We start from the raw sequence: 25,986 nt of genomic DNA, 5'->3' as shown, positions 1-25,986 counted from the left end.
AGAGGTGAATCAAACTCATTGATAACAAACACACAGAAGATCCCACCAAGTCTTACTCCACACTGTGTACTTCAAGTGACACAGCCAAGAGAACTGATTCTCTTCAAGAACCAAGATGAAGGACAACATGACACACAGAACTTTCCCTTTATTTTCCAATAAATTGGCTATTTTATAAAATAAGTGAAAATAAAAGAGAAAGCCTCCTTAATACCCTGTGTAAAAGAGAACTGTTTCTGTATGCTCCTACTGATAGGCCAGCAGAGACAAGGACAACAATATCACCTGCTGCACTGTGCCAGGACAGGCTGCAGCTCCCAGTCTATAAGCAGAATGCAGTGTATGTCAATCACATGAATTTTTAATTGTGTTAATAGATTTTTCTCAGGCATCTAGTAAATACCATGCTGCAATTCTTCCATTCACAGGAGAAGAGTATCAGTAATAAAGGATGGCTCAAATGTCATTTGTCACTTAAAGTCCATTACAAATTTCAAGAAGAAAGTGGTTGTACTTACTGAGGTTATTCTCATATCTGGAAGAATGTTGTAATGACAATAATAACAAAACTGTATTGTTCATGAAAGCAGCTAGCAAAAAAAATATTAATAGCTATTGTGAGATCATTTTAATGTCCTTTTTTTAAACACTCCAAACATTGTTTGCACATCAATCTGATAAATATTTCATACTGCAAGTCTTCATAAAGTCTGACACAGGACTCATTAAAAGCCTATTTATGTGACCACAAGATGATCAGATGAAAAAGAGTCTGCAGTCAATTTTAAATAGATGCATAACAAAACAAAAATAAATTACACATACTGGAGGCCTGCCGGGACGGCCCCTTTTTCTTTTTCCTTTGACTTCTGCTTCTTCAAGCTCACTGCCAGCATCTGAATGTGCAGTTGTTTCGTTGGTAGAATCCCTAGGGGGGAAAAACACTAGATAAATTCAAATGATTTGAAATCAACAAGTAATCTGTAACTGACTGATTAAATACTTAGTCCTGAGCCAGAAAACAGATAAACAACAAAAAAAGTCAGCATTAAAAGGCTTTCCTCATTTATTCTGCAAACCAAAGAATCGAACACTGGCCCTGGCAAAAGGCCTTACCTTTTCATCAGCTGCAATGTCATTTTATTGACTGGAAGTTCTTTAAATTAACAGCTTCATTTGAAGCCACGTTACACTTCAAAACTGGCTATATTAACCAGTACGTGCTCAATTCATCAATCCCACAATGTATTCACTACTAAGAACTTCCTTTTATTCTCTGTAGCTGCTTCTGAGCTGCTCTCAAGGCCTCAAGAGCAATGTGGAGTCCAATCCAGCTGGCTCATCACTAGCACAGTTACACAAGGTTCCACACAGCTCACACCATGCTCTCAGTCCCACCCCAAGACAAGTGGCTTGGGCAGCTGTTAATAAAGAGGATTCATGCTGACTGTGAGGCCCAAACCCAAAAACTCCCTTTGATCTGAAGACATTTCTAATTTTTGCAGTTAGAAAAATATTTCCACTTGTACAATGGAAAACCCTTGACACTGCTCAACTCCTGTTAGCAGAGAAGCCCAAACAATAACTTCACACTTGTTGCCATTTCAGATTTAAGACCATGATAAGAAAAAAAAATTCTCCCAATGCTCACCACCCCTCCCAGCCAGAGGCACAGGTACTTCTCTGCCTTCCAAAAAGACATACCTGCTTGAAGAAACTCAGATTGTAATTGATCTTTTGAAGCATTAGATCTTGCCAGAGAGCAGCTCACATGCAAAACCATACCTGTTACTGATGGGCTTTGTTTTTACTGTGCAAGACCACCAGTGCAACAGATCTCTATAAATTTTCATTTACAACTAATAATGTCCTAGATTACTCAGGGATGGGTCAAGTGTACTTGTAATCATAGACTTCTTTAAATCCAAAATCATTTCCTTGAAGTGAAAGGATTTCAGTTGCTGTACAACTTGTGCAAAGGAAAGGTGAAAACCAGACCTATTCCATATTTTACAGAGCCTCAAACATAAAAGGCAGCATTAGTGATCTGCTCTAGAGAAACTGAGAAGCTCCAGCAAGCTGAGATCTACACAAATCTTCCACATTGTCTGGGGGTTATTTTGTATTTTGCTCTATAGATCCAGATATTATTCACAAATTTGTTGTATCACCAAGAAAGCTATTTAATAATGCAGAAAAATATCCTTGAATCAGAACTGGGAATGTTCTCATACTCCTCTTTACTGAAATTGCTGTATTGTCTAGGTCTGCTCTCACTCAAATAATTCTGCAGAACTATGATGCATTTCTGATAATAAGACGTTATTTTCCAACCTTTTCCAATTTGCAAGCACAGAAACACTAAGGGGTCCACAGAACCCTTTACAAAAGCCAGAATGCAGAAGAACATATATTAAACTCTTTTTCTGAAAGTACCTTCAGCAGATTATCTCTAAATACTCTACACACCCCAGAATATCAGGCACCCTAGATGAAAAACAACTATTCAACTGCATTTGAGTTCACAAATTACATGCTTGCAATGCAGTACCTCTATAAAATACTGAAAATGCAGCTTTGTTGTGATACAATTAAAAAGCAGCTTTTTCACTTAATAAAATATGAAATGTGAAAAACTTAGTCTCAAGCTACGAATTTGGAAAAACACCCAAAAATATAAAAAGCCTACAATCAAATAAAAGATACCCCACATGGAGTTCCAAATTGTTTGATAAAATAGGGCCACACCAGAGAAAAGCAATGCAGTAAATACAGCTGAAAACATGTTTATGCAGATGGATGTATCTAGCCTTTACTCAAAGACTTCATCACACTGCAAGTTTGTCAATTTGACAAAAATGTACATTGCCTCACAAAGGCAATTTTAATAGATTTTGAATACAGAAGTAAAGAAGCCCATAAAAATATCTGCTGCCTTCTGTTGCTGGAGAGAAATTAAAACCATTCTCTATTGCTCTCTCTAAAAAAACCCCAAAGCTTTTCTCTCTGATCTGCTCAGATCCCCACTGGAAAAGTTTCAGGCATGGTGTGTCTGTCTAAACAATACCCCCATTCCTGGGGAAATGCTGTGCTTTGCTAGCTTATAAACTTGCACCCCAAGGATCATCAGGATAAAAATTCTCTCTATTAAAAACAGATTCAGCAATCCTCCTAGGCAAACAGCTCAAATCCTTCCCTTGAAACACCAGAGCTATATAAATAAATTAAACTCTACTACTATTTCACATGCATCTACTCCACAGAGAATTCTACTTTCCTATACAGCCTCAGTCCAGTCTAGCAAAACCTCCAGATAAATTTGTCTGTTTAGTTCTGGAAATTTCAAATGTTTCCAAACACTGCATATGGAAGGAACAATTAAGTTAATAACCACCTTCTATTCTTTGCCTTACATAGACTGTTGTCTTAAACCTGATTCTCTTCATATTCTTCTGGTAAAACTTCTCTAATTTGCTGGAAGCCTCTTTGGCTGTTTCCCTTTTTGGGAAAAGCTCAATAAATGAGTACTAAGGGTGAGATTCATCTAATCTAAATTGGAGACATATGCAATGCAGAATAGAAAATCTTAATGTACAAGATACCTCACACTAAGGTCAGTGTCCAAAACCGGTCAGTCAGTTTAAGTCTTACAAATTTTGTTTTCTCTGCATTGCTGGTAAGGTGATCAAGACAAGCAGCTCAAATATAAATGTTTCAAACTAAACAAGATGAACCTTGCCCTAACAACATGTGAGGAAGAAAGGAAACTTCTTTCCAGCAAAGAATATATATAAGGAGCAAGGGGAAAACATCAAAAACTGGGTTCCCTTCAATCCTCACATTATTTGGAGTAGAGAGACAGGATCAAGGACAACCTCCAGTCCCTAGCTGGTTTCATATTAAAATAAACATCATTTCAAGCAGCAAGGAATTCTGTTTGAATCAAGCAACTCCTGCACAAAAGCACCCTTCCAGTGTGGCCATGAGCCCTTTCAGTTTGGGGGGCAGTGCCTCTTGCTTGTCCCAGCCTCGCAGTTGCTCTGGCTACACACACATGCCCCTTTTCCTCTTCTTTCTGAGCTCAGAGCAGCAGTACAGCATCTCCTAACTGCCTGCAGCTCTGTCAGGTTGTAACACTCACTGAGAGAAGCAGCTGGCCAGCATCCATCTCCCTCATTCCCTACACGTCTCACAGAACTGCTAAGAAGTAATTTATCTGGTGGCAGTTATTCACATCTTAATAGACCAGAATTATCCTATCCTCATTCCATGTGTGTGTGACTAGGCACCTGAGGGGGAAATCTTGGCTTAGTCGTAATTCATCTTTCCTGAAGCTGTTGGGAGGGAAGATAATCTGGGCCTAAGGAAACCTGCCTCATCTGAGGAGAGGTGGCAGTGCCTAAAGCTAAACATTTTCTCTCTTAAGACTCCTTTGACATGACAGGGACATGAGAGAATTTGACAGAGGTGGAGGAGACCTACAAGAGTGGGGTGAGCAGAGCAAAGGACACAAGTGATAACCCCTTTTCAGGGCTCAGGTTTTCTCTGCTTTGCCTTCTGGTTTCTGTGGTGACTAAAGCATTCTAGAAAAGTGGCAGTAACTGCAGGATCCCTTCTAAAAACTCCAGATATTATTCCAGAGTTATAATTACTAATCCTTGAAACTATACATGCTAATGAAGAATTAACAGATTACTGGACAGCCCTTTACCACATCATGCTTCTGAAAAACAGGTTTCCACTAACACAGTAAATTTCACATCTCTGTAAATGAACTAAAACAAATTTACCTTTCTTCTACTATTCCACAAAGCCCTAGCTATAGAGTTTATACACCATGCCCCTTTAAAAACATACCACAGCAAAAACCTGTGTTTATGTATCAGGTTTTGTAAAAAAAGAAACCAAAACACTTCTATAAGCTTTAATCGCTGTTGCTGAGGGGCTCGACATTCTGGCAGAGATAAATTCAGTAATTGCTATCACCAGATTCAGCCTTGTGAAAAAAGCATTCATGAAGAAAAATGGCTAAATGCACAGGCTCATGAATCATGGATGAATCAGTTCTCATGGTTGATCTTCAAAAATCTAAAGAGCAAACATGAGTCATGTCACTGAGAGAAGACTCATAGCTGTCCATCACACAGGTCAAATACACCAGATGTTTTCTCCAAACATCTGAAGCACCAATGAGTGAAATCCTGTCTTCATTGTGTTCTGAAGCCACTTCTAGGAATCCAGAAAGGTTAAAGATTCTCCTTTCATGTTCCCTCAACAAAGAAGAATTTGGGAGGGAATATATGATATGGTCCTAAGCAGTATATATTAACATATCAAATTGGCTTTAGGATTGTTTGTTTAAAGAGGGTAGCCACAAATATTAGAAAACATTACAAAAAAGAAGTAGAAATTAAGCACAGGAATGGGAGATTATAATAATCCTTCCAATAATTCATTTAAGAGCTAGAAAGGAAACCTTGGCTTTCTGTGTGGAACTGGACTGTCTTCCCAAATCTGTAAATGTGTGAAGCTAGTACCCCCTACCCCAAAAATTGCCTCACGTTTCCTCACCCTTAGCCAGCACTCTTCCTGCTGAAGCCTGGCTGAGACTTTCTGAATTAGAATTTGTCACTTTCTTTGATACTTCATCCACACTAGCCAATGTTGTGAGCCCTCAGGAGAGTCCCAAAACCTTTATGTGCAAATCATGCTGAGTCCTTTCTGAAATGAAAGGCCTCCTCTTGCTCATAAGCAATCAAAACTACAATGCATTGTTGACGATGACATCTCACCAACACTTCACGGAGTAGCATTAAATGATTCCAAACACTACCAGAAAAAACAACATTCATGGGTTTTTCGCTCTTTGATTTGCTTAATATTGGTGGCTCTGATTAAAGAATATACTGGTATATTTAATGTCCCTCAGGTTTTTCAGCTGGTGTGTAGCATTACCAAATCCATTAATATGTACTTTTTAACCTTAAACTCTCTGATATTCCATTCACATCTTAGTCCATCTGGGTTCTTGAGGCAGGAATGGGAATATCCCTTTCCTACCACTACCATCACAAAATCTCCTAGCTTTTTAATCTTGGTATATTTCACAAACATCCCCTCACTTCTTGAATGTGGCAAATCCAGGAAATACAAACCAATAAAATGTTCTTCCACAACTAATCCCTAAGTTAACAAGAACCCCCTCAGGCTGACACTCCCCCTCAGTGCTGCCCATCAAGGTCATCCGCAGCTTTTGCCTGTACTCACCCACAACTAAGTTTTTTTAAAGAGGTTTTAAAAATACAAGAGAAAACTGTAATGCAAAGCATGTTATTATTAAGGTCAGACAAATTTCTTTTCAACTGTCCAACCATTCTGTTTCTTAAATAACAGGACTTGAAATCTTAGCTTAGAACCCCACTCAACCCTGATAAACTGAGGCTCCTTCACACCCTGAGGTAAAAAATATGAATTAGAAAACATTCCAAGCAAAAATAAATTAACATTAGATAGTTACCAAATGTACCTGGTGCAGGTGCCTGGCACTGGCAGCAGGGTGGTCACAGAGGGGGCTCTGGGAGGGGATGAGGGGCTTTTGTGAGAGGAGCCCATGCTGGAGTGGGCCGGGCACCCATGCTGGGGGCATGAGGGGATGGGGTGGGACGAAAGGTTGAAGGTGAACTGAGGTAAGGGCAGGGGGAGAAGGAACACCTGGTGGGTTTTGTCTTTGTTTCTCACCATCATCCAAATCTTTTTTAATTAGCAGTAAATTAATTTTCTCCAAGCCAAGCCTATTTGGTCTGTTGTTATTTCTCTGTCATTAACTCGCTGCATGAGCTTCTTCACTTTGTGCTCTCTCCCTGCCCTGTGAAGAGGGGAGCAGGTTCCTATCTCTAAAATTCCTTTTTAACTCTACTTGATTTACTCTCCAGTTCCTCCTACTACAGACTTCCACTCTGTTCTTCCCAGTAGCTCACTTTGTCCAAGCAAACTCATGTTCCCATGTGCATTAGCCACTCCTATTTCCTAGCAGGACCAAAACATATCCATGCCACTTGCTGTCTTCAACTGCAGTAGGCAAAGGCTTTTTGCACAATAAATTCAGCTCATTGTAAGAAAGTACACAACTGGAATACACAATATAGTGTGAGACAGTACACAACTGGAATACACAATATGGTCAATTATGACCAAAACCAATACATGCTGCTGAAATCTCCCTCAAGCATTAAAGACATTGTTTTGCTTTTCATGGCAAAGTTAAATCTCTATACCTGGAAAGAAATATTTTTTAGATTAAGTGTTTTGCAGCTTTTTTTACACAGTTTCTCAGCATATGAAAACACAGGAGGCCTGGAACAGTCACACTAACATGCACTTCTCCCAAGCTCGTGCTTTATCCTCACAATCACCTCTCTGTTTACTTCAACCTTTATAAAAGCGAAGATTTCAAATGTAGAGAGAAGCATATACTCACTGTAGTACTGGCAAATCTGAAGTAATCATTTTTGCAGCACTCTTGAAAGTAAGAGCTACATAGAACTTCTTCTCAAAGTTATTATAAGACAACTACTTGGAAACCTCTTTCATGAAATGAATGTCAAAGTCCAGTCTGTAAGAGAGAGAAAAAAATTGTTAGATGTGACTCCAAAATAGTAATACATTGAATAAAACATGCTGTCAACAATAAAGGTCAATTTTGAAGTAGCATCACTATTAAACCACAAGAAATTTAGAATGGATGACCCTGAAACAGCTTCATCATATTCTTGCATTCAGATTCAACATTTCTGTTTAGGCAACTTTGTGCAATTAAATAAAAATTTAAAAATAAATGTTCTGCATTACTTCCCATATTTGTTTACCACCATATATGTGTGTTCAAATGGCACTACACCTATTCAACCAGACCCTCTGGCTCACAGCTTTGTGTGACTGAATTTCACAGAATAATCAGAACCTGTGCAAGTGTCTAATTACAGCAGAAGGTATTTTAACTTGATGAAACTAAAGTTATAAGTTTAAATAATAAAGTAGACTGCATCTGTGGTGTCACTACATCCACTAGTAACATTTCTCTACCCAAAAGACTAACCAAGGAGTTAACTAATGGCAGCAGATGTGACTTTACCATTAAATAATGGCACAGTGTGACAGATTCAATAATCTTCACTGGAATAAAATACAGAACTGCCATCCTATTCTTCCAGAAAATGCAAGTTCTGGAGAAACTAAACAGATTTGTTCCAGTCTCCTCTTTTACAGGTCCTGGGGTATTATGAAGAGCTGCATGGAGCACTGCAGTTCAGGCAAGGGCAATGAATATCAAGGATTTAACTGTGTGTTTTTAAAACATGGGATATGTTCAAACTCTTTTATTTAAATACTTAATTTCCTCTTGATGGGCATTTTTTTCCTGTGCTCTAGTAGCTTTGCACAAGGCAGGAAGAAAATCCAGCCAGGAAGAGGTAATGTGACCTGCATCAAATGGAGGATCTAAATGAAACTGTATCCTTCTAAACAAAACAGTACAGCATATAAAGTATAATTTCCACCCTCGTACACATACACCAGTGTTTATTTACCAAACTGTACAGAATGAACAGACTTTTTTGCCTCTTCATATTACAGCTCCAATTAGACTCACAGTTGCATACAACTAGTTCTTCCAGTACTTACTACTTTGAGCTACCAACAGTTTTACTTACAGTGCCTCATCATGAAATTTACATTTTTTTATACCATATAATTAGCAAGCCACTTTGTTGCAAAACACATGTCAACAAACAAAACGTTTGTTTGGAGCTAAAAGCATCACTCTAGCATTACTGGTTTAAAGGGGCCAATACACCAGGCTGGTGTAAAAGCTCTCCAGTTTCACTACGAGACAGAAGTTAGTCTGAGCTCTCCTTGAACAAAAATGTCATATATGCTGTTTGTGCTATTTCCATAAGCATTTCTTCATTAGAGACACTGCTCATTACTGTGTTTCAAAGGATGTGATTGCTCCTAACAGGGCTCCAGTTGACAACGTAAAGCAACCACTTCAGACACTGGTAAGAATTTATCATAAACAAACACAGCATGAGACTGAATTAAGTTCTGAGTTGACTTCCTATATGAAAAAATAAAGGCAATGTCCAGATCTCTGAAATGGAGAAGTTCACTACAACTGGAACAAGACTGAAGAAAGAAGTATTTTTTTGTTCCCACACAAGCACACACTTATGGATGCTAAAAAAGCTGGCAGAGAAATTTTTCCAGTTTTTACAGCCTCTTGTGAAAGTCTCCTTTCTCACACAAACTAGATGGGAAAACAGTTTGCTGTTTTGTAACCTATACTGCAGGTGCAAGCTGTTTGTGTCTTGTTTTCTACACTGGGAAAAGTATTTTGGAAATGGGTGTTATACCGTTCAGCCAATCACTCTGGGAGGTGGATAGTCAAGCACCCAATGATGTTATACCATTCTTGTGAACAAAGCTATATAAACAAGTCTGTAATTAATTAAACAATCCCATTTTATCCTGGACTTGGATTCTGTGTGGTTCCTCACGCTGTCCCTGTGGACAACAGCCACACACACACGTGTGCTTCTGCTAGCTGGACCTCAAAGGAAACCTATCCATCTTAGATCTTCAGATTATCCACTTCCAGCAGGATTCGTGGCAATCTTACTTTTCAGAAAAGCTTCCTAAAGTAGTTCAAGAAAATTTATGTGTGCTCCATGTGAGGTACCTTCCACAGACATTTAAGGCATCCTGCACAACTGCAATGTGGGATTTCTTTTTTTAATTTTCCTTTTTAACCTAATCACCGTTCCCAACTGTTGGCTCTGCATGCCCAGATGTAGTAATCAGCAGCATTCAACTGCTCTAGGAAGGTGCTCTCACACACAAGGAAAAGGATACTTGCTCAGAGATAGCTTATTTGAAAAGCAAAACCCTGATTTAGAAGTATGGAGTGAAGGGTATAAAGAGCCAGAAGCAGAAGAGAGGACAAGGCAGCTGGACCCATGGTGCTAAGGGCAGACAACCTGACACCAGGGAACTGCAAAGGCCTGTGGTGTTTTCTCCTTGTCCTTATGCTAAACAGCAAACTGCAAAACAGGGCTGCAAAAACCCACCCCTCTGTGGTAAAGTTCAGACTGGACCATCAGAAGACAACAAAGTTGCCCTTCTACACTCTTGTATTAATAAAGCCAATGCGTGACAAAATACAAGAATGGTTTGACAACTGGAAAATTCATTGATCCTTATGGACTACACAAATATGAACCTTTGTGTTTTTCTGGTTTTAATAGAAGAAATATCTGTGTCTGAAAGATGATGGTCTCATAACCAGGAAAATCAAACTGTCCCTCTTTCTCTCCTTCAGCCTGAGAAAAAAGTCATTGATAAAAAAATCCTGAAAGCTTGAGACACATAACCATTTTGTCACCTGTCCTGGAGAAGAGAACAGGGGGAGAAGTACTTCATACTTTGGCATTTGGGGATATTTTAACTATAAAAAACACAGTATAGTCCCTTAACATGCAGTCAACTGCTTCTTTTCTAGTTTAGAAAAAAAAGTCTGATGTTTTCATTCAATCCCAATTATAATGATCTTTTGTACCCTTGCAGCTTCTTGAACCCACACCTCTGTATTTTAGGACTACATAAATTTATGCTGGTCTGGTTAAAATTACCTACAGAGGAATATAAAGCAGACAGTAGAAGACACCATTTAGTTCAAACATCCAATGGTAAACAAGTATATGTTTCCCTTTTTGCCTGTTTTCCAAGCATGCACAATAATCAGGGCAGACATAATGACCATTATATAAAACTGCCTCTGTAAAAAATGTATTTTCTAGTAGACTACTTGGTTTATTACAGTTTTTCTTCAATGAGTATATCATAATGAGCTCAGTTTTAGAAAGGCTCTAGGATTTTACAACAATGAATCCAATACACACATTCCATCAATATTTCCTGTTGTTTTTACTAATACACAAAGCTACCCACATTTTTTGCAGTCTTTAGGCTGTTTGCCTCTCTGGTGCTGAAGTAATCTACCCATTTTAGCCAAAAACCAAACAAATTGAAAGACTGACAACACCCTGATGGAGTCCTTCCAAGCAACTCTCTGACACCAACAAAACTAAATCAAGTTCAATTAACTCTATTATGGACTAGGTACCTACACTTTATAAAGTTGAACCCCAAACTTAAACAAATAACAAAGAAAACCAACGACTAAATCTAGAAGTTACTACATTATTAATTCCATTGCCTAGAAGATACCCAAAACAAAAGGTAACAGACTTCTAATACAGCATCCTTTCCTTGTTGACCAAGGCATCTTATCCCATCCAAGTGCAAAATATATTCAAACAACAGCTCACACAAATGAAACAAAGTCTTCTACAATTAACTGGTAATGCCTTTACCCCCTTCCTTCATTTCCCATTTCTAAGGACTCTGCTCTCTCCCTCGGTGCTCCCTGCTGGAGTACCTGATGGTGTGCCATGCCCCTGCACAGCACCAGAAAACAAGACACAGAAAACTCTAGTTTTTCATAGTTCTGAGACAACATTTGTCCCCTCAATATTCTTGCCCCAAACCCACATCTGACCACTAGGAAAAGGCATCAGCACAAACAACAATCCTGCACTGCACACCCAGGCAGAGCTTCCATCAAGGGGGTGAGAGAGAAGAGAGGATCAGATGCAGGCAGATCAATTCAAGCCTTCACTGCTTTATCCACGGCCTTGGGCACACCACAGAAGCCCTTCCTGCCCAGCTACTCATCTGCAAAGTGAAAATAGTATCTAGAAACTTCAAATGTGAATTCTAAATCCTGCTGAGATAGAAAAACAATCATTGGGAACTAACCTGGTAACAAATTTACCAAATGCCGTGATGTGTTCTGCATCACTGAGGAGTTTTTGTTTGCTCTCAATTAAATATATCTATAAGCATAAGCTTTATTTCTGCTACAGGTTTGGAACTTGAAACAAATTACTCATGTTGACCCTACAGCCACTTGATCGAAAGCCAAATTAGATCACCACTCCCAGCTCTGATTTTGAAAGCACAGAGCATCATTTAAGGCCAAACAATGCATAATGCTCATTCAGCCCACCTTTAAAGTAATTTCATTGAAGTTCTGTACACAATATATATTTCACTTTATCACATTATAGTAAGTACTTAAAGCAAAATTGAAAGTCCAAGTATAGAAAAATTATCACTGAGCACTAGTGAGTTCCTCACTACTTATGGTGCATAGCAAGCTCTCTATGTGGTCTGCAGCATTCCTAATCCAGTCAAACCATGACAGAAGGCAGAAATACCAGCAACAACTAGGCTAGCACAGCATGGCAATGCTTCACTTCCTACACCCATCAAAATCATCCTGGATATATTATTAGTAGTAGCCCACATCCCCCTCTAGCATGTCTCTGCTGTTCTTGTTATCCACTCCAGTAAAACCTCCAGTTCCCAGTCTGCAAAGGCATGTCAGTGTCAAACCCCAAACCCTGGGAGAGCTGTTTGACACACCAGATGTTTGTGCTGCCGTGCAGAGGAACGTGGGCAGGCTGGAGCACTGGACACACAGGAATCACGTGAAGTTCAATGAAATGTACGGCCAAAAACCACACAGCGAGACTGTACACAAAAGTGGAATATTTAGCAGATGTTTATTACCATTGACTAAAGTTTCTTTCTTTTCTTCTGTTCTTTACAGGTATCACCAGACATTTTACCCATACCTGTGGGATCAAGAACTATCTCGTGGCAAGCCTAGCTGTCCATTTAAATTGCCTTCAATTGCAGGTGTCTCCTCAGTTGCACCAACACACAGAACTGATTCTACAGGCAAAACAGCTGTTGCTGCTTCCTCTCACCAAATGCTTTTAGCCTAGACAGGTGCTGCCCAGTTAGTCAGAAAAATCATCTGAAGTGTCACATCGTAGCATGCAATATTATTCTGTGCTCTTTGACAGTCCCAACGCAAGACCTTGCACTGAAAGGCTACACAAACCACTTCTTCCAAGCTGGGAATAAAATCCTTACGTGACAAAAACCTCCGAGTCACACTACCACATTTCTATACTTAGTTTTCTCTCTCTAAAAATGTGTGAACTGCCAAAACCAATCAGTTTTTCTGTATATTCTGCTACCATTTCCAGAAGGTAGCAGCTAATTCCTGTACTGCGCAGGTCAGTGCCAAGGCACTGACACCAAAATCACACAGGAAAGCTGGTACAATCTTTTAACCATGGCTATAAGAGCATAGTTAATTTATATGTCACACAGCACTCAAGACAATTCAGTTTGGTCTCCGGTGTTTAGTCCAACAGCTTTTAAATATATTATCATATACTGCTTTCTTCTAATGCCTAGGATGGCTAATACTAAAAATACTAATCAATGCTTCATGAAAACAATTGCCTGTAGATCTGGCTTGCTCAACAACAGAAATGCTCAACATTTCAATTTGTAATTCTAATTTTTTTTAAATAAATGTAAATTTGATGGACTGAGCATATGTAAACAAGCTTGCTTTCCCTTTGTTATTCTTACAGACTCTTCAGACATAACTGCTCCTTCCTCTGTGGACACTCTGTGAGACACTTGACCTGATTTTCTGCAGCACTGAGCATTCACAACTGTGACTGAGATCACCAGGGGCTACGGGCACTCCGTCACTCATAAGGCAAATAATTATGGGCTGATTGCACAAGACTAAGAGTTAAGGCACTGAGTTCTAATGTTAAGTCCAGTATCTGGATGATTAAGGTCTAAACTAACAACTGGCTCCTTCCCATCTCTCCATTAGGATAACATCAGCTATTGACCAGCCTCATGCCTACCTGCTCTGAACATAAAATACACAAAGAGAAAGGGCTCTACAAAGTTACTTCTACTGTCCTCAAGCTGTGAGAATGAAACAATGGACCCCTGAAGCCTTCTGCTTCTCTGCAATCGTATTTCCAAAACTTAGAGGAGTCTTGAGAAGATAATCTCAATTGTCTTTTTAAGATGATGCAAGAGCATTGACAATCATAAAAAAAGCCCATGGAAGAAATTTTAAGTTGAGAGAGATTTTGCTTATTGTAGAAACTGCGGAGTCATCCTCCAAACAGAAGACTGAGCAGTCAATAAAAACTTGCAAAAGACTGAAGAATGAAAGGGACAGCGTGAGTTATCAAGACAATTAAAGTTATCAAGGTAATTAAATGCTTCCCCCAAAAAGGACCATCCTGCTTAGCTGATGCTCACTCAGCTCACTGAAATGGCCTAAAGCTTTTTGAGGTTTTGCACAGCTGATTTTAGTGGGCCAAGCCAGTGTTCCAGGAGGCTCCAACACACCTGTGCACAGGACAGCAACAGGAGAGTACAGCTGGACACAGACCAGACTGAAGGAGGATGACTTCTTTTCCCATGTGTAAAACTGCTGCAAAGGCAATGGAGAGGGAGAATAAAGAGTCTTTCCCAGTGAGAACACACAAGCAATGGGTTTTACTGCAGCAAGGAAAATTCAGGTGAAACACATACAAACCAGGTAAGGACTAGTGAAGCTCTCCAATAGTTTGCTCAATCAAATGTGGATTACCCGCCACTGAATACTTTTGCTTTTCCCAAGTAGATGGGTCATGTTTGTCAGGTACAACAGGCAAAGTCTGTGGTGAAAGCTTATTCAGAGGAGATTGAAACAGCTGGGAAAAACCAGACAAGGCTTTTGGGACACAGCCTGCTTTGGGTCTGAAAACACAGCACAACCAGAACTGTGCCTGCTGGAGGGGAAAGGCTGGGGATTAGGCCAACTCTCCATACCCTTTCTTACCCCCATCTCTTTTAAATGTTTCTGGGACTTTTACCCTCAATCAAACCCATGTGTGACAATAATTAAAACTAAATCCAGTGACTGAATTCGCACTCAAGCACTGTAGTGAGTGCTCATTCCTAGAAAATAATCCACATCTAGAGGAATCCCTGGCAGAGCCAGGCGTGTAGAGGGCTGCAGAGGCTTTGGATATTCATCTCTGTGCAGCACAAAGCACAGCAGGCCAGGAGCTCACACTGTCTGCAGGCACACCAGAAGCACCGTTAATAGATTTTTATGCTACCTCAGAAAAGTGTTTACTCATCTGTAATTTTTCTCAGCAGTGGACATCTGGTGTTCCATTATTCATTGCATCTGGAAAATTGCCAACAATAAAACCAATTTTCACAAAAAGGAAGCAAAGCCTGACATGCAGAATGCTGGAATAAAGGAAAAAACTCTCAGAATGGTTCAAGTTTTTGTTCTCTTTGTCTTTTCTTTTCTCCTCATATGGGGGACTCTGAGGAGAAAAGCCAAAAGGAACTGCAGAACATTTTTTCCAGATTATAAAAGAAAACATGCATTTTGAAGTCACATATAAATTAAAAACTCTGGGAAATGACTGATTCTGGTACTCATTTGAACTTATGGGGGAAGTGCACGAAGGTCAGATGAAAATAAGGTCACTAAAATACTAACTCAGCTGCTAACAGAAGGGATATTTAATGGTTCATATAGAGACTTGCATGTACCAAGCAGAAGAAAATGCAGGATGACTCTAATGTGTAATATTCCACCAATTTGCTGATAGGTAAATACTTTAATACTCTCCTCAAAAGAACACAAAGGCATAATGGTTCTTCAAAGGAAGGAGGCCGCGCTGAGGACTTTGTTAAAGCATTCCCACCTCTGAGAACTGATCCTTCAGGAAGCCACATCCCTGAGCTTGCAGGAGCAGCTCCATCACTTCATTTGTTGCCAGACCTGTCAAGATCCACAGCCTTGCAAAGATATCCCGATCTAAGTCCCTCAAACAGCAAAGATTTCTGGGCATTACCTCAGAGTGACTGAGGCACTGAAAGCCTCTCTTCAGTATCCCCATCTCCTCCAGACATAAGCCTTACAAAGTTTTAGACTAAGTCTTTCAATGCTATCAGTTCAGGAACTGGAAGATCCTGGAGTACCAGTTTTTCTGAGTCCAGGGAATTCAGCAATGCCCTAATGACAAAACCCCATGGATTCCTGTACTAGTGCCTGTCTAACAACAGCTTGGAGGCTCAGCTTAACCCTCAACCTGATGCAGCTAATTGGCATCTGTTCCACTACAGCTCCTTATTCACTCAAATATCATCTTTTTGTGTACATGAGGGCATGTGGATATTTTTAAATTATTCAATACTTCATGTTTCGAGCTCCTCAGAAGTGATGTTGCATTTAAAAAGGGGATTAGTAAATATCCAATAAGCATTTTATAAGGAGCATAATGCTATCTCTCTGCAGTGAAGCAGTCTAAATACCCTTGCTTTTAGTAACCATTTTTACTAGCATTAAGAGGACACGAGTTCCACTGATGCTTTTCATTAAAGCAGGAATAAATTTCAACAAGAAATAGAAGAAAGTTGTTCTTCTTCCATTGTTAATTATTTTTAGCCCAAGTAACTCTGTAAGTGGTTTTCTAAAAAATCCCATTTGCTTTAGCATAAAAGAGACTTCTCCAAAGAGGTCGTGGTAGCACAGATTTTTTGACTCTTGATTCTTGACATTCTGTGGGGCTATTGACAGAACATATGGATGTACAATGGAGAGGGAGTAATTTCCATATCCTTCCCATACCCACTAGCCAGAGAACCTAAATTATAAACACCTGAAAAGCTCCTAGAAAGAGTTTGTGAAAACTGAACAAGAGCCAAACAAAGGAGTAGAGGTAGACCATAAAAAGATTAAGCTATCAATAAAAGGTCATTATAGATACAGATATAAAAACTACAGAATCAAACTCAACTTCCCAACCCCAACAACTTATTGATAAAATTCAACCTGATATCAAACCAGACACCCTCCACCTACATCTTGTGCCACAACAATCCCTCTTCTGAACCAATCCACAACTTGCAGCCTTGCAGGGAAATCCCACCACATCCCAGACACCAAAGAACCCTGACAATCAGCAAAACAAGCAGGCAACCCTGTCTTGGTTCTTCTTCATTAAAATTTGCTTCAGATTCTCCTCCCAGTAAATGAATCAACACTATTCTCTTCCACCAGGAACTTTTTTGTGTGTTCCCCAAGACCAAGAGGCTGTGCAGGTCCTTAATCCAAGGAGACCAGATGGAAAAAAACCCATCAGAACACATTAGAGTATTCCCCTCTTCAGCACTCGGTGAGCTGGTTACAAGACAAACTACACTGCATCTATAACCTACACAATTTAAATCATCCCTCCATCAAACCATCAATGCTACCACACACACACACAAAGTTTCCCATTGACCACATTTCGCCTCAAGAACTTACAAGAACAATAACTCCAGAGTCCACATGCTGCTAAATAGCTCCAATCCCTCCTAACCTGACACTGCAAGCCTCCAGTACTGTACAACCAAGCCTCCCCTTCTTCTGAAACATCCAGATGACATGTATTTTTCCTCTGAAAACTCATACACCTTCAAAGCCATCCAAGGTGTGACACCAAACAAACACCTCTATCAGACTGTTCCCAAAGCCTGCACTGAGACTGGTTTCCTGTCCACCAGGCCAACACAGGCTCCTGTCAGGAAGCCAACAAGGTGAAACTCAAACACACCATAGAGCAGAGGCAGTGCCCCAGGAGCCTGGGCGTGTGCAGTGAGTGCTCAGCACCTGCACTGAGCCAAGAGAACCTTCCCAAAGACTCCCTCACACAAAAACCTACCAACACCGCCCAACAAACCTCACCACAGGACATCCTCTGTTAGTACACAGGGCACAGCTTTTCACCTGCAGCAGCTATACAGTCAAATCCTTCACTGCAAAAGCATACATTAAAAACTTTCTTCTCATCTGTCTTAAAACAATCTGACCACCACAACAAAGTCATGAGGAAAAGCACATTTTTTCGCTGGACACACACAGCCATGCTGGAGCTAGAAATAAAAAGCCTTGCAAGGATGTTTCCCAGGTGACCTCATACTGCAATCAAAATTCAAACCTAAATCCACAGGCTAACACAATTCCCCAAAGCCCCATGGCTTCCCCTAAACTACACAGGTGAACAGCAACAGGACGAGCAGCAAACAAGGAAATGATGACTTGCCAGCAGAACACTTCCCAGAACAAAACCATTCCACTCCTAAGTTCTCACTCCTGATCCAAAACACTTAGGAAGGTGCACAGCTGGAAAATAAAGATTTACAATCATTTTAAATAATTGACTCATAGGGAAAGTGGCTTTATCCCATGTTAGTTTCCTCCATCCCTATAACTTATCTCTCTGCCCCACAGGCAATGCCTCCCCACACCTCAGCAGAGCTCACAGCAATTAATTGCTTTCTACATGTACTGAGCTTGAGGGATCATGGTTTTATTTCAGTCTAAAGCAGTGTGATCCAGGAGCCTGTCTAATTTGTTACAGCAATGTCAACCGACCTAAAAAATACATTACCTGTACCTACAAGCCTTTCCTGATTGAGACTGAGACATGAGAGGAAAAAAAAGAACCCAAGGACTTAAGAAATAAAATATAAGCTAAAATAGGGATGGCTACCCACCAGCATTTCCTAATGACCTCCCCAACACTGAAATCACAAGAAATCAACGAAATAATAAGAAATAGGAACTAAGTTACTATCAAGTACTATGTACAACTGGCAACAGTTCTGCAATAGTCCAAAAAGCAAATATCAAAAGGGAAAAGACAAATTAGCACCTGGGAAAAAGATTTATTTTACCTCAGTAAATAATCCTGAAGAAAAGCTTTTATCATTCAGAAATTAATTTTGGTTAGTCAAAAACCCTAGGAAGACCAGGTAAGGGGTGAAACTGCTTGCTCTTTGCTATTTAAAAATGTCTTGTGCAGCACAATAAACCCATTAAAAGGGAAACTTTCTCAGGGAAAAAATGTTTGAAAAAACCCTCAATATCTCTTCCATTGCTTTTTCATTTTTCCAGGTACAGGAATGATGAGTGTACAGATGGAAGACAATTATCACACTGTGTGGAACCAGTTGAGAGACCAGTTCCAAACTGGACAAACTGACAAACCAAACAAGCGTTATGAGAAACACAAGGAGGCGAGGCAAGAACACAGAAACCAGTGCATGACCTGGACAAGAAGCTGATTCAGTTTCCTTTCTTAAGGACTTCACATCCAACCAGGCTGTTTGCCTTCCATCTCCTGACAATTTCTGGCCATGCTGCCAAACACCAAGAGGCCTGACAGAAGGACAGGTACCTCAAAAGGGGATTTTTGAACGGAGGCACTGGCTGAGCCCAGTGCTCTGGCACGGGCAGAGGCGGGGGCCAGGATCTACAGAGCTGCTTTTGTCCTGCTTATCAGACACAGATTTGTCCTGCTATCAGACACAGTTTTGTCCTGCCATCAGACACACAGATTTGTCCTGTTTATCAGACACAGATTTGTCCTGCCATCAGGCACACGGATTTGCCTGTTTATCAGACACAGTTTTGTCCTGCTATCTGACACACAGTTTTGTCCTGCAATCAGACACACAGCTCAGAGCCCACGTGCCCTGCCCAGCCCAGGGAAGGTGCTGAGGTGATGCTGTAACAGAGGTGTAGAACACAAGGACACAGGTGAACTGTGGATTTACCACAGTGCAGCACAGAGCAGGATCACCAAAACGTGCTTTGCTAACTCCACTGACCACACAACAACTGATTTCCCACCTTCTTCCTCGATGCCCTTTGAGTGTTTTCCCTCCTGACTCAATAGAAATACTTTACCTTGAAGGCATAGTGACAGCTCAAACTTCAAAGTCATCACTAATTTACGTGGATACTCTAAACTGCACTGACGATTTCTTTTATAACTCTTGCATTGCTTACAGAAATACAGGAACACCTTTTTTTATTTCTGAAGAGTTACTTAAACAAGCAGATGACAAAACCAGAATTAGTGTGACAGTGTCTGAGCGAGCATCATTCATTTTTGTGCTCCCAACTTTAAAGCCTAGCCAAAAATATTTCTCCCAGTAACATTGACAGCAGTCCTTCCCCCTAGACAAGGAAGAATTTTTTGATCTGGGAAATATTTACTAAAACAATTCATTGGACTAATGCAGCAGTTTTCAGTCTAATGAAATAGCTTAGCTAAAGCTTAGCCACTTAAAAATTTGAGACAGAAGAATGGATCTTGCCTCCCTTGGAAAGGCTGCCATCAGATGAAGGCTGCTCCATGATGTTGGTAATGAAGCTATCAACAGTTCCAGCATGAACTGCCAGAGTGCTTTATTTTTCTAAAGATACCCAAACAGAGAAGAAACCCTGTGGTACTGGAAAACTGGAACATGGGCTTTGCCAGCAACCTAAAGCCATTACCCTCCCATGGGAAATAAATAAGGTACCAAACCTCTTCCCCACCTGATCCCCAAAGACAGCTGACCTTGACTGTGAATTGAGGAAAGAATCCAAGGATTAATCACCAGAAGAAATGCAGAGTAGCTGCAGTGAGCTGCCTCACAGATAGCAGGCTAACAGACTAAATCAAGAGCCAAAAATCAACATCTCCAAGGGACCCAAGAACAGGAAAAACGTGGGATCCTGAGGCTGTCCTGATACAACCAAAACTTGTTTAGAAATGTGCTGGAGGTTTAGAGGCATCTGCCTGGTTTGTGTCTGTGCAAGGTCAAAGCTCCATTCAGGATGGAGTGGTGAAGTTAAGGTCAGTGTTCAGAGCACAGTCTTCAACATCTGGAACTTAAGAACTGCTACTCACAGAATTCTCTGCTAAGCTACAGTGATGGTCTCCAACAGCACCAACCTTCTGCTTACACACACACAGAGCCTTACTAATCTCTTCTCTGGCAATGACAGACTAAGAAAAAAAGCAAAATTAACAGGTGAGAAAAGAAAAACCTCATGCCTAGAAGAGAAGAGAATCATCTTCTACCATCAAATATAAGACAGTGGAAATAGAAAAAGCACAGTTCTCTCAGCACTGCTGGTAAAACTGAGTGAAACTTAACAAAAGCTCCGGAAAAGAGAAGCTGAGGCTCTCCAGTGAGGGGGGAAATTCCAGCAGCCGATCCACACAAGAGGATATTTCCCCATGTAAGACTCCTTGGCCTTTGTTTTTGCAGAGAAGAGAACAGACCACGCAGCTTTAAACATTGAAGATTTGCAAATACTTTCTTTAGCCCTTCGGAAAGCCAAGGCAGAGGATTTTCAGTATCTTACACAGTTACATAAAATGAAAATACATCCAGTAACTGATATTTGAAACTGTCAGGCTGTAAGAGCAAGAGTGAGAATATTTTGAAGCATTTCCTTAAAGCAGATTCTCAACTCCCATGAGATTCTCAAGAGCAAATTCTAGCTAAAAATTGTAACCCCAGGAGTTAACTAAGGGAACGTTTCCTCTAGGAACAATCCTTACAGAAAATACAAGAAAGACACAAGTTTTCATTTTTCTTGTACCTGGTCCTACCTCCATTTCCCTAAAAATTATTCAAATAAATGTAAACATTAATCTATTAGCATTGCCTTCACCCTTGAGGCAAAGTTAGAGCAAGCTTTTCCAGAGCACATAGTATATACAAGTATATTTAATAAAGCATTCAGCAGTCATTTGAATACTTCAAAAGTATCAAGGAAGTTTTTTTTCCCAGGCGTTACATCAACACTTAGCACTTCACAAATCAAGTTCTCAAAACACAGACAACATGACTACATATCAAGAGAATAGTAATAAAAAAACCAACAACAAACCAACATGGAATAGATATTTTCTTTTTCAATAGGGTTTTGGGATGAGGCTTCATACAATGGTTCAACCAATCTGATGGGTTGTGTTGTCTAAAATGCAGTCCCTGCTCTTTCCTCCTGCTCCTGACCAACGTTCCTACTCCTTTTTTTCTACAGCAGCTTGGATACTCCCAACAAATCAGTGAATGGAGACACAGGGGACACTGGAAAAGAAGAGAAGGGAGCAAGCAGATCCAGTCCTCCTGCCTTCCCTAACAGGATCCCTCCTCCCTGCTCCCATCCAGGGGCACAGCAATTCTACCATATTGATTCAATTGCAAATGCAGCACAGCTTCTTCATGGCTTTTGCAGAACAAAAGAGGCAACACAAAACAAAGTCCACATTAAACACCCGACACTATAACTTGAGAAAAATCTATTAAAGTATCACAGAACACTTCCTACATGTGACATGATATTTTCATTTATCACAATCTAGAATGTGCTCCCCTAAGTCATTCATTTTCTATTATCTTAATAGAAATTCAAGACTCAAAATAATGGCCTATCTATAGGTTGATCACTTCACAAGAGATATATGAATGCTCTCTAATAAGAGCAGAAAAAAAAAATAAAGAAAAACCCTGGAGACACTATTAGAGAACTATTTCAGAGAAAACTAAAAATGCTAAGAATTTGGGATAGAGTCCTCTGCACAACACTCTTAACTAAGTTTCAGAGCAAAACCAAAAGCAGAGTCAGTGGGAAGTAACATCTGAATGAATGTCTGGGAATGCCAGTCACCACCATCCATGTGCACTGCCCTGAACATCAGGCACCGTGGCTCTGCCCTCCTATGGCTGTACTGGCACGTGGCTTTCTGCCCATTTGTACCATCCAGGAAATTCTCTAGCAATTTTAAAAACTCTTGTCCAGTTGTTTGTATTTGGATCAGCTCCCTGGGCTGGCTCATCCCTCGTTTGCATGAGCACAGGACCAGGACTAGGGAGAGACGGGAACAACCAGGGGAGAACAGGACCAGGAGACCTAAATTGCTACAGAAATGCATTGTACCTTGCTGAAAGATCTTACACATGAGGGAAACCCCCCCAATTTCTCAAAATTCCAGTGTATACTACAGATGGACTTCAAAAATAGGTGTTAATGCTCAATAAATACAACGCATGACTTTTGGATCAAGTGAGTATGGATTCCTTTCCTAACCAAACTCTGAAGATGTCGAAGAAAAAGCAGAGTCAGATTAAGGCCACTTGGAGGTTTTTTAATAATCTTTGCATAAATAGAAAGAAAGCATCTAATTACAGCAGATGATAGCCAGTTTCTTGCCAATACATGCGATACCCTAAGTAAGCATTTTCTCTGCAAAATTCTCTTATGCTGTTTTGAGGGGAGAGGACAGGGAGGGGGGAAGGGCTACCTTCTTTCTGACTCTCCCATTTCTCATTTTTCTATCAGTATTAGTCTGCATTAACAGCCAAATCATACACACACACTCACACAACACTGCCAGTGACCTACTAGAAAGTTGCTATAGCAACGACTGCTTTCAGAAATACACGTTGTGCATTTTAAGTGCCATCATAGTGTAACTCATCTGTCAATTAATAACCATGGCTCACAGGAACACACCACATACTCCAAAAAAAAATTAACAAATAAACACAGAGGATTTTTGTCCACAAAAGGAAGTACTGGGAAACCCAGTGCAGGCTTAGAGTCATTACCAATGGAAAAAAAAACAAACAAATGACACATATCTAGCACCAAGATGTAACTCTCATATTCCTGTTTAAGTGCACAAAATTCATGAAGTATGAAAAAACTTCGCTTTGGTCTTAAAGGGGGAAATCACTTGTAAATATCGTTAAGTGTCTAATTTAAGCAAATGCAGCTTAGCTGTAAAATGATCTACAGGAACATACAGAAAACAATTTAATTTACGTTTCTGTTATATGTTTTGGGTGAAATCTCTAATAAGAAACAATGGATTTTAAAATACATTGAGTAAACAAAAAAATGAGTATCCACTGTCAGCCTCAGTAGACCTAATGAAATCCTGTGGTCATGTTATTTCTAATTAGCCATCAGACTAAGCCTGTGCCACTGTCCCTTTCTCTGGATGCAGGTGTCCACCTGTTTTTGGTGATTAGATACAAAGCATAAGCACAGGAAAGAACGAAACATCTAAAATGACAATTAGTTATTCTCAGAGAGAAAACTTCAAGAAAATTCAACTAGCACAATTAGAAACTTGAGAGTACTCCAGTACCACCCACAGCAGCTGTTGTTTCCTCTCACAGCCCTGCCTTACACCAGCAGGTGATTTTCAGTCAAGTGCATGTCCCAAGTTCCAGTTCTTTGCCCATCTCAGCTATGGCACATGTGCTGTCCATGGACTTTCCCTCTGACCACTGGAAGCTCCCTGCACTGTTAATTGCACAATATTCTCTGTACAGAACATAAAGGCTGATCCATGAGCTTTGCCGAAACCCTGGATCACCAAGGGCTGTCTGCGTCAATGACACAGTGAGAGAGCCTACAGAGCTTCTGAGTTCCAATGTGACCTTGAAAAGTGTTTCAATTTCCTTTCTCACATCCTCTAAATCCAGTTCAAATCATTCTCTCACATGACAAAGACAAAAACCGCTTTCCTGTTATATTCTCTTGTTTGAGATAAACATCAAGCTCTCACAGCACCCAGCCTTTGACAATATACTGGTATTGATGGCAGCTGAAATCCTTCTGGAAAACACTCTGGGTATCAGAAAATAAAGTAAGATAATACCGTGCTGGTTTCAGCTGGGGTAATTTCACAAGGGCTGGTGTGGGGCTGTGTTAGGTTTTGTGCTGAACACAGGTTGATAATAGCAAGATGGTTCTGTTCTTGCTGAGCTCACACAGAGCCAAGGCCTTTCCTGCCCCTCCTATGGCAACACCAGGGAGGGGCTAGGGGTGCCTGGGAGGTTGGGAGGAGACACAGGTGACCCAAACCAACCCAAGGGATATTCCAGACCTCATGACATCACACACAGTACATAAAGCGATGGGGAAGAGGGAGGAAGGGGGGACATTTCGAGTGATGGCATTTGTCTTCCCATGGTTACCTGTACTGGAGCCCTGCTCTCCTGGAGGTGCTGAACACCTGCCTGCCTGTGGGAAAGCTGAATGAATTCCTTGGCTTCCTTTGCTTGTGTGTGCAGCTTTTGCTTTCCCTGTTAAACTGTCCTCCTCTCAACCCACAAGTCGTCCAGCTTTTACCCTTCCGTTTCTCTCTCCGATCCTGCTGGTGGGGGAACAAGCAAGTGGCTGGATGGGGTTAAACCAGGACAGAAATCCTGCCCAAACTTCTGCATGACCTCAGTGAGCAGCTCAGTCTGAGTGAGCTCCACCAAGAACCTCAGCCTGGTTATGTGTGTGCAACAATTCCCATAGGGACTTTCCACTTGCCCTGGACTTCGCAGGGAGGATTTTCTAAAAACTGAATCACAACCAATCCTTTTAGCTTGGATAACAAAGACCACCTTTGAAAGTCTGATTCTTATACATATATAAAATATATTGTGTGAGAGAGCTGTGAGATACAGATCTCCTCAAGGCAACGAGGCCCAGAGCCAGGGGTACAGGGGCAATTCTATCGCACTGCATCTGGCTGACAGCTCACAGGAGCAAAGCAGGCAGAGGCACAACCAACCAGTGTTTCATTTCTAGTTTATGGAACACTCTGAAAAGTCTCTGAACAGCAAGAAAAGCACTGCCTTAAAATCTCCTTTTTCACATGAAGATGGAAGAACTTTTTTCCTCCAACCTGTGGACAGCTGGCAGCAGTCATGAGGCAGAGGGCTAGTTAAAAAATATTGTTTAAATATGACAGTGCAGTTTCTCTTAATCTTTCCAGTGAGATACCAACAGACACTGCTCTCCAGGTTTTAGAACAGGACCCTTAAAGTGTAATTAACTTTTATTTTTTAAATCCAGAATTTGGGTGATTGCAGTTTCATGAATCAAACTTTTAAATAATTGAGAAAGGCAAGATACCCTAATCTTCCAAGTTATTTAAAAAGTGGTGCCATTTTCTGGCTCATTTTTTTAAACACATCTACAATGATAAAAACACCATGTGGGGCAGAAGAAACACATGTAAAGACCTGTACTTCTACTGAGGCCACAAGCCCAGTCCCAAGAAAAATGCAAGTGTGTAGCCATACCCCCCAGAACACTCCCAACATCCAGACCTTCCCAACTGCTTGTATTTA

The 25,986-nt window shown here is 40.5% G+C and overlaps 1 protein-coding gene across 5 annotated transcripts in view; it reads right to left on the bottom strand.

Moving 5' to 3' along the window:
• The window catches only part of STAG1 (STAG1 cohesin complex component), a 175,646-nt gene that overhangs the window by 128,271 nt on the left and 21,389 nt on the right, over window positions 1-25,986 (bottom strand). For 4 of the 5 annotated variants that reach the window (XM_069024276.1, XM_069024271.1, XM_069024274.1 and 1 more), the window contains 2 exons: window positions 7,478-7,612; window positions 826-928 (listed from right to left, as the gene is read on the bottom strand). In XM_069024276.1, coding sequence (XP_068880377.1) covers window positions 826-928; window positions 7,478-7,506 — 132 coding nt within the window. In that variant the 5' untranslated portion in view covers window positions 7,507-7,612. Of the gene's footprint in view, window positions 1-825; window positions 929-7,477; window positions 7,613-14,358; window positions 14,444-25,986 lie in introns of all 5 variants that reach the window. The other variant, XM_069024272.1, reaches the window with a different exon arrangement.

This window comes from Aphelocoma coerulescens, chromosome 9 (assembly GCF_041296385.1).
Source record: "Aphelocoma coerulescens isolate FSJ_1873_10779 chromosome 9, UR_Acoe_1.0, whole genome shotgun sequence".
Taxonomy (NCBI): domain Eukaryota; kingdom Metazoa; phylum Chordata; class Aves; order Passeriformes; family Corvidae; genus Aphelocoma; species Aphelocoma coerulescens.
Note: the sequence above shows the minus strand (reverse complement) of the source record. Positions and strands in the feature narration are given on the sequence as shown.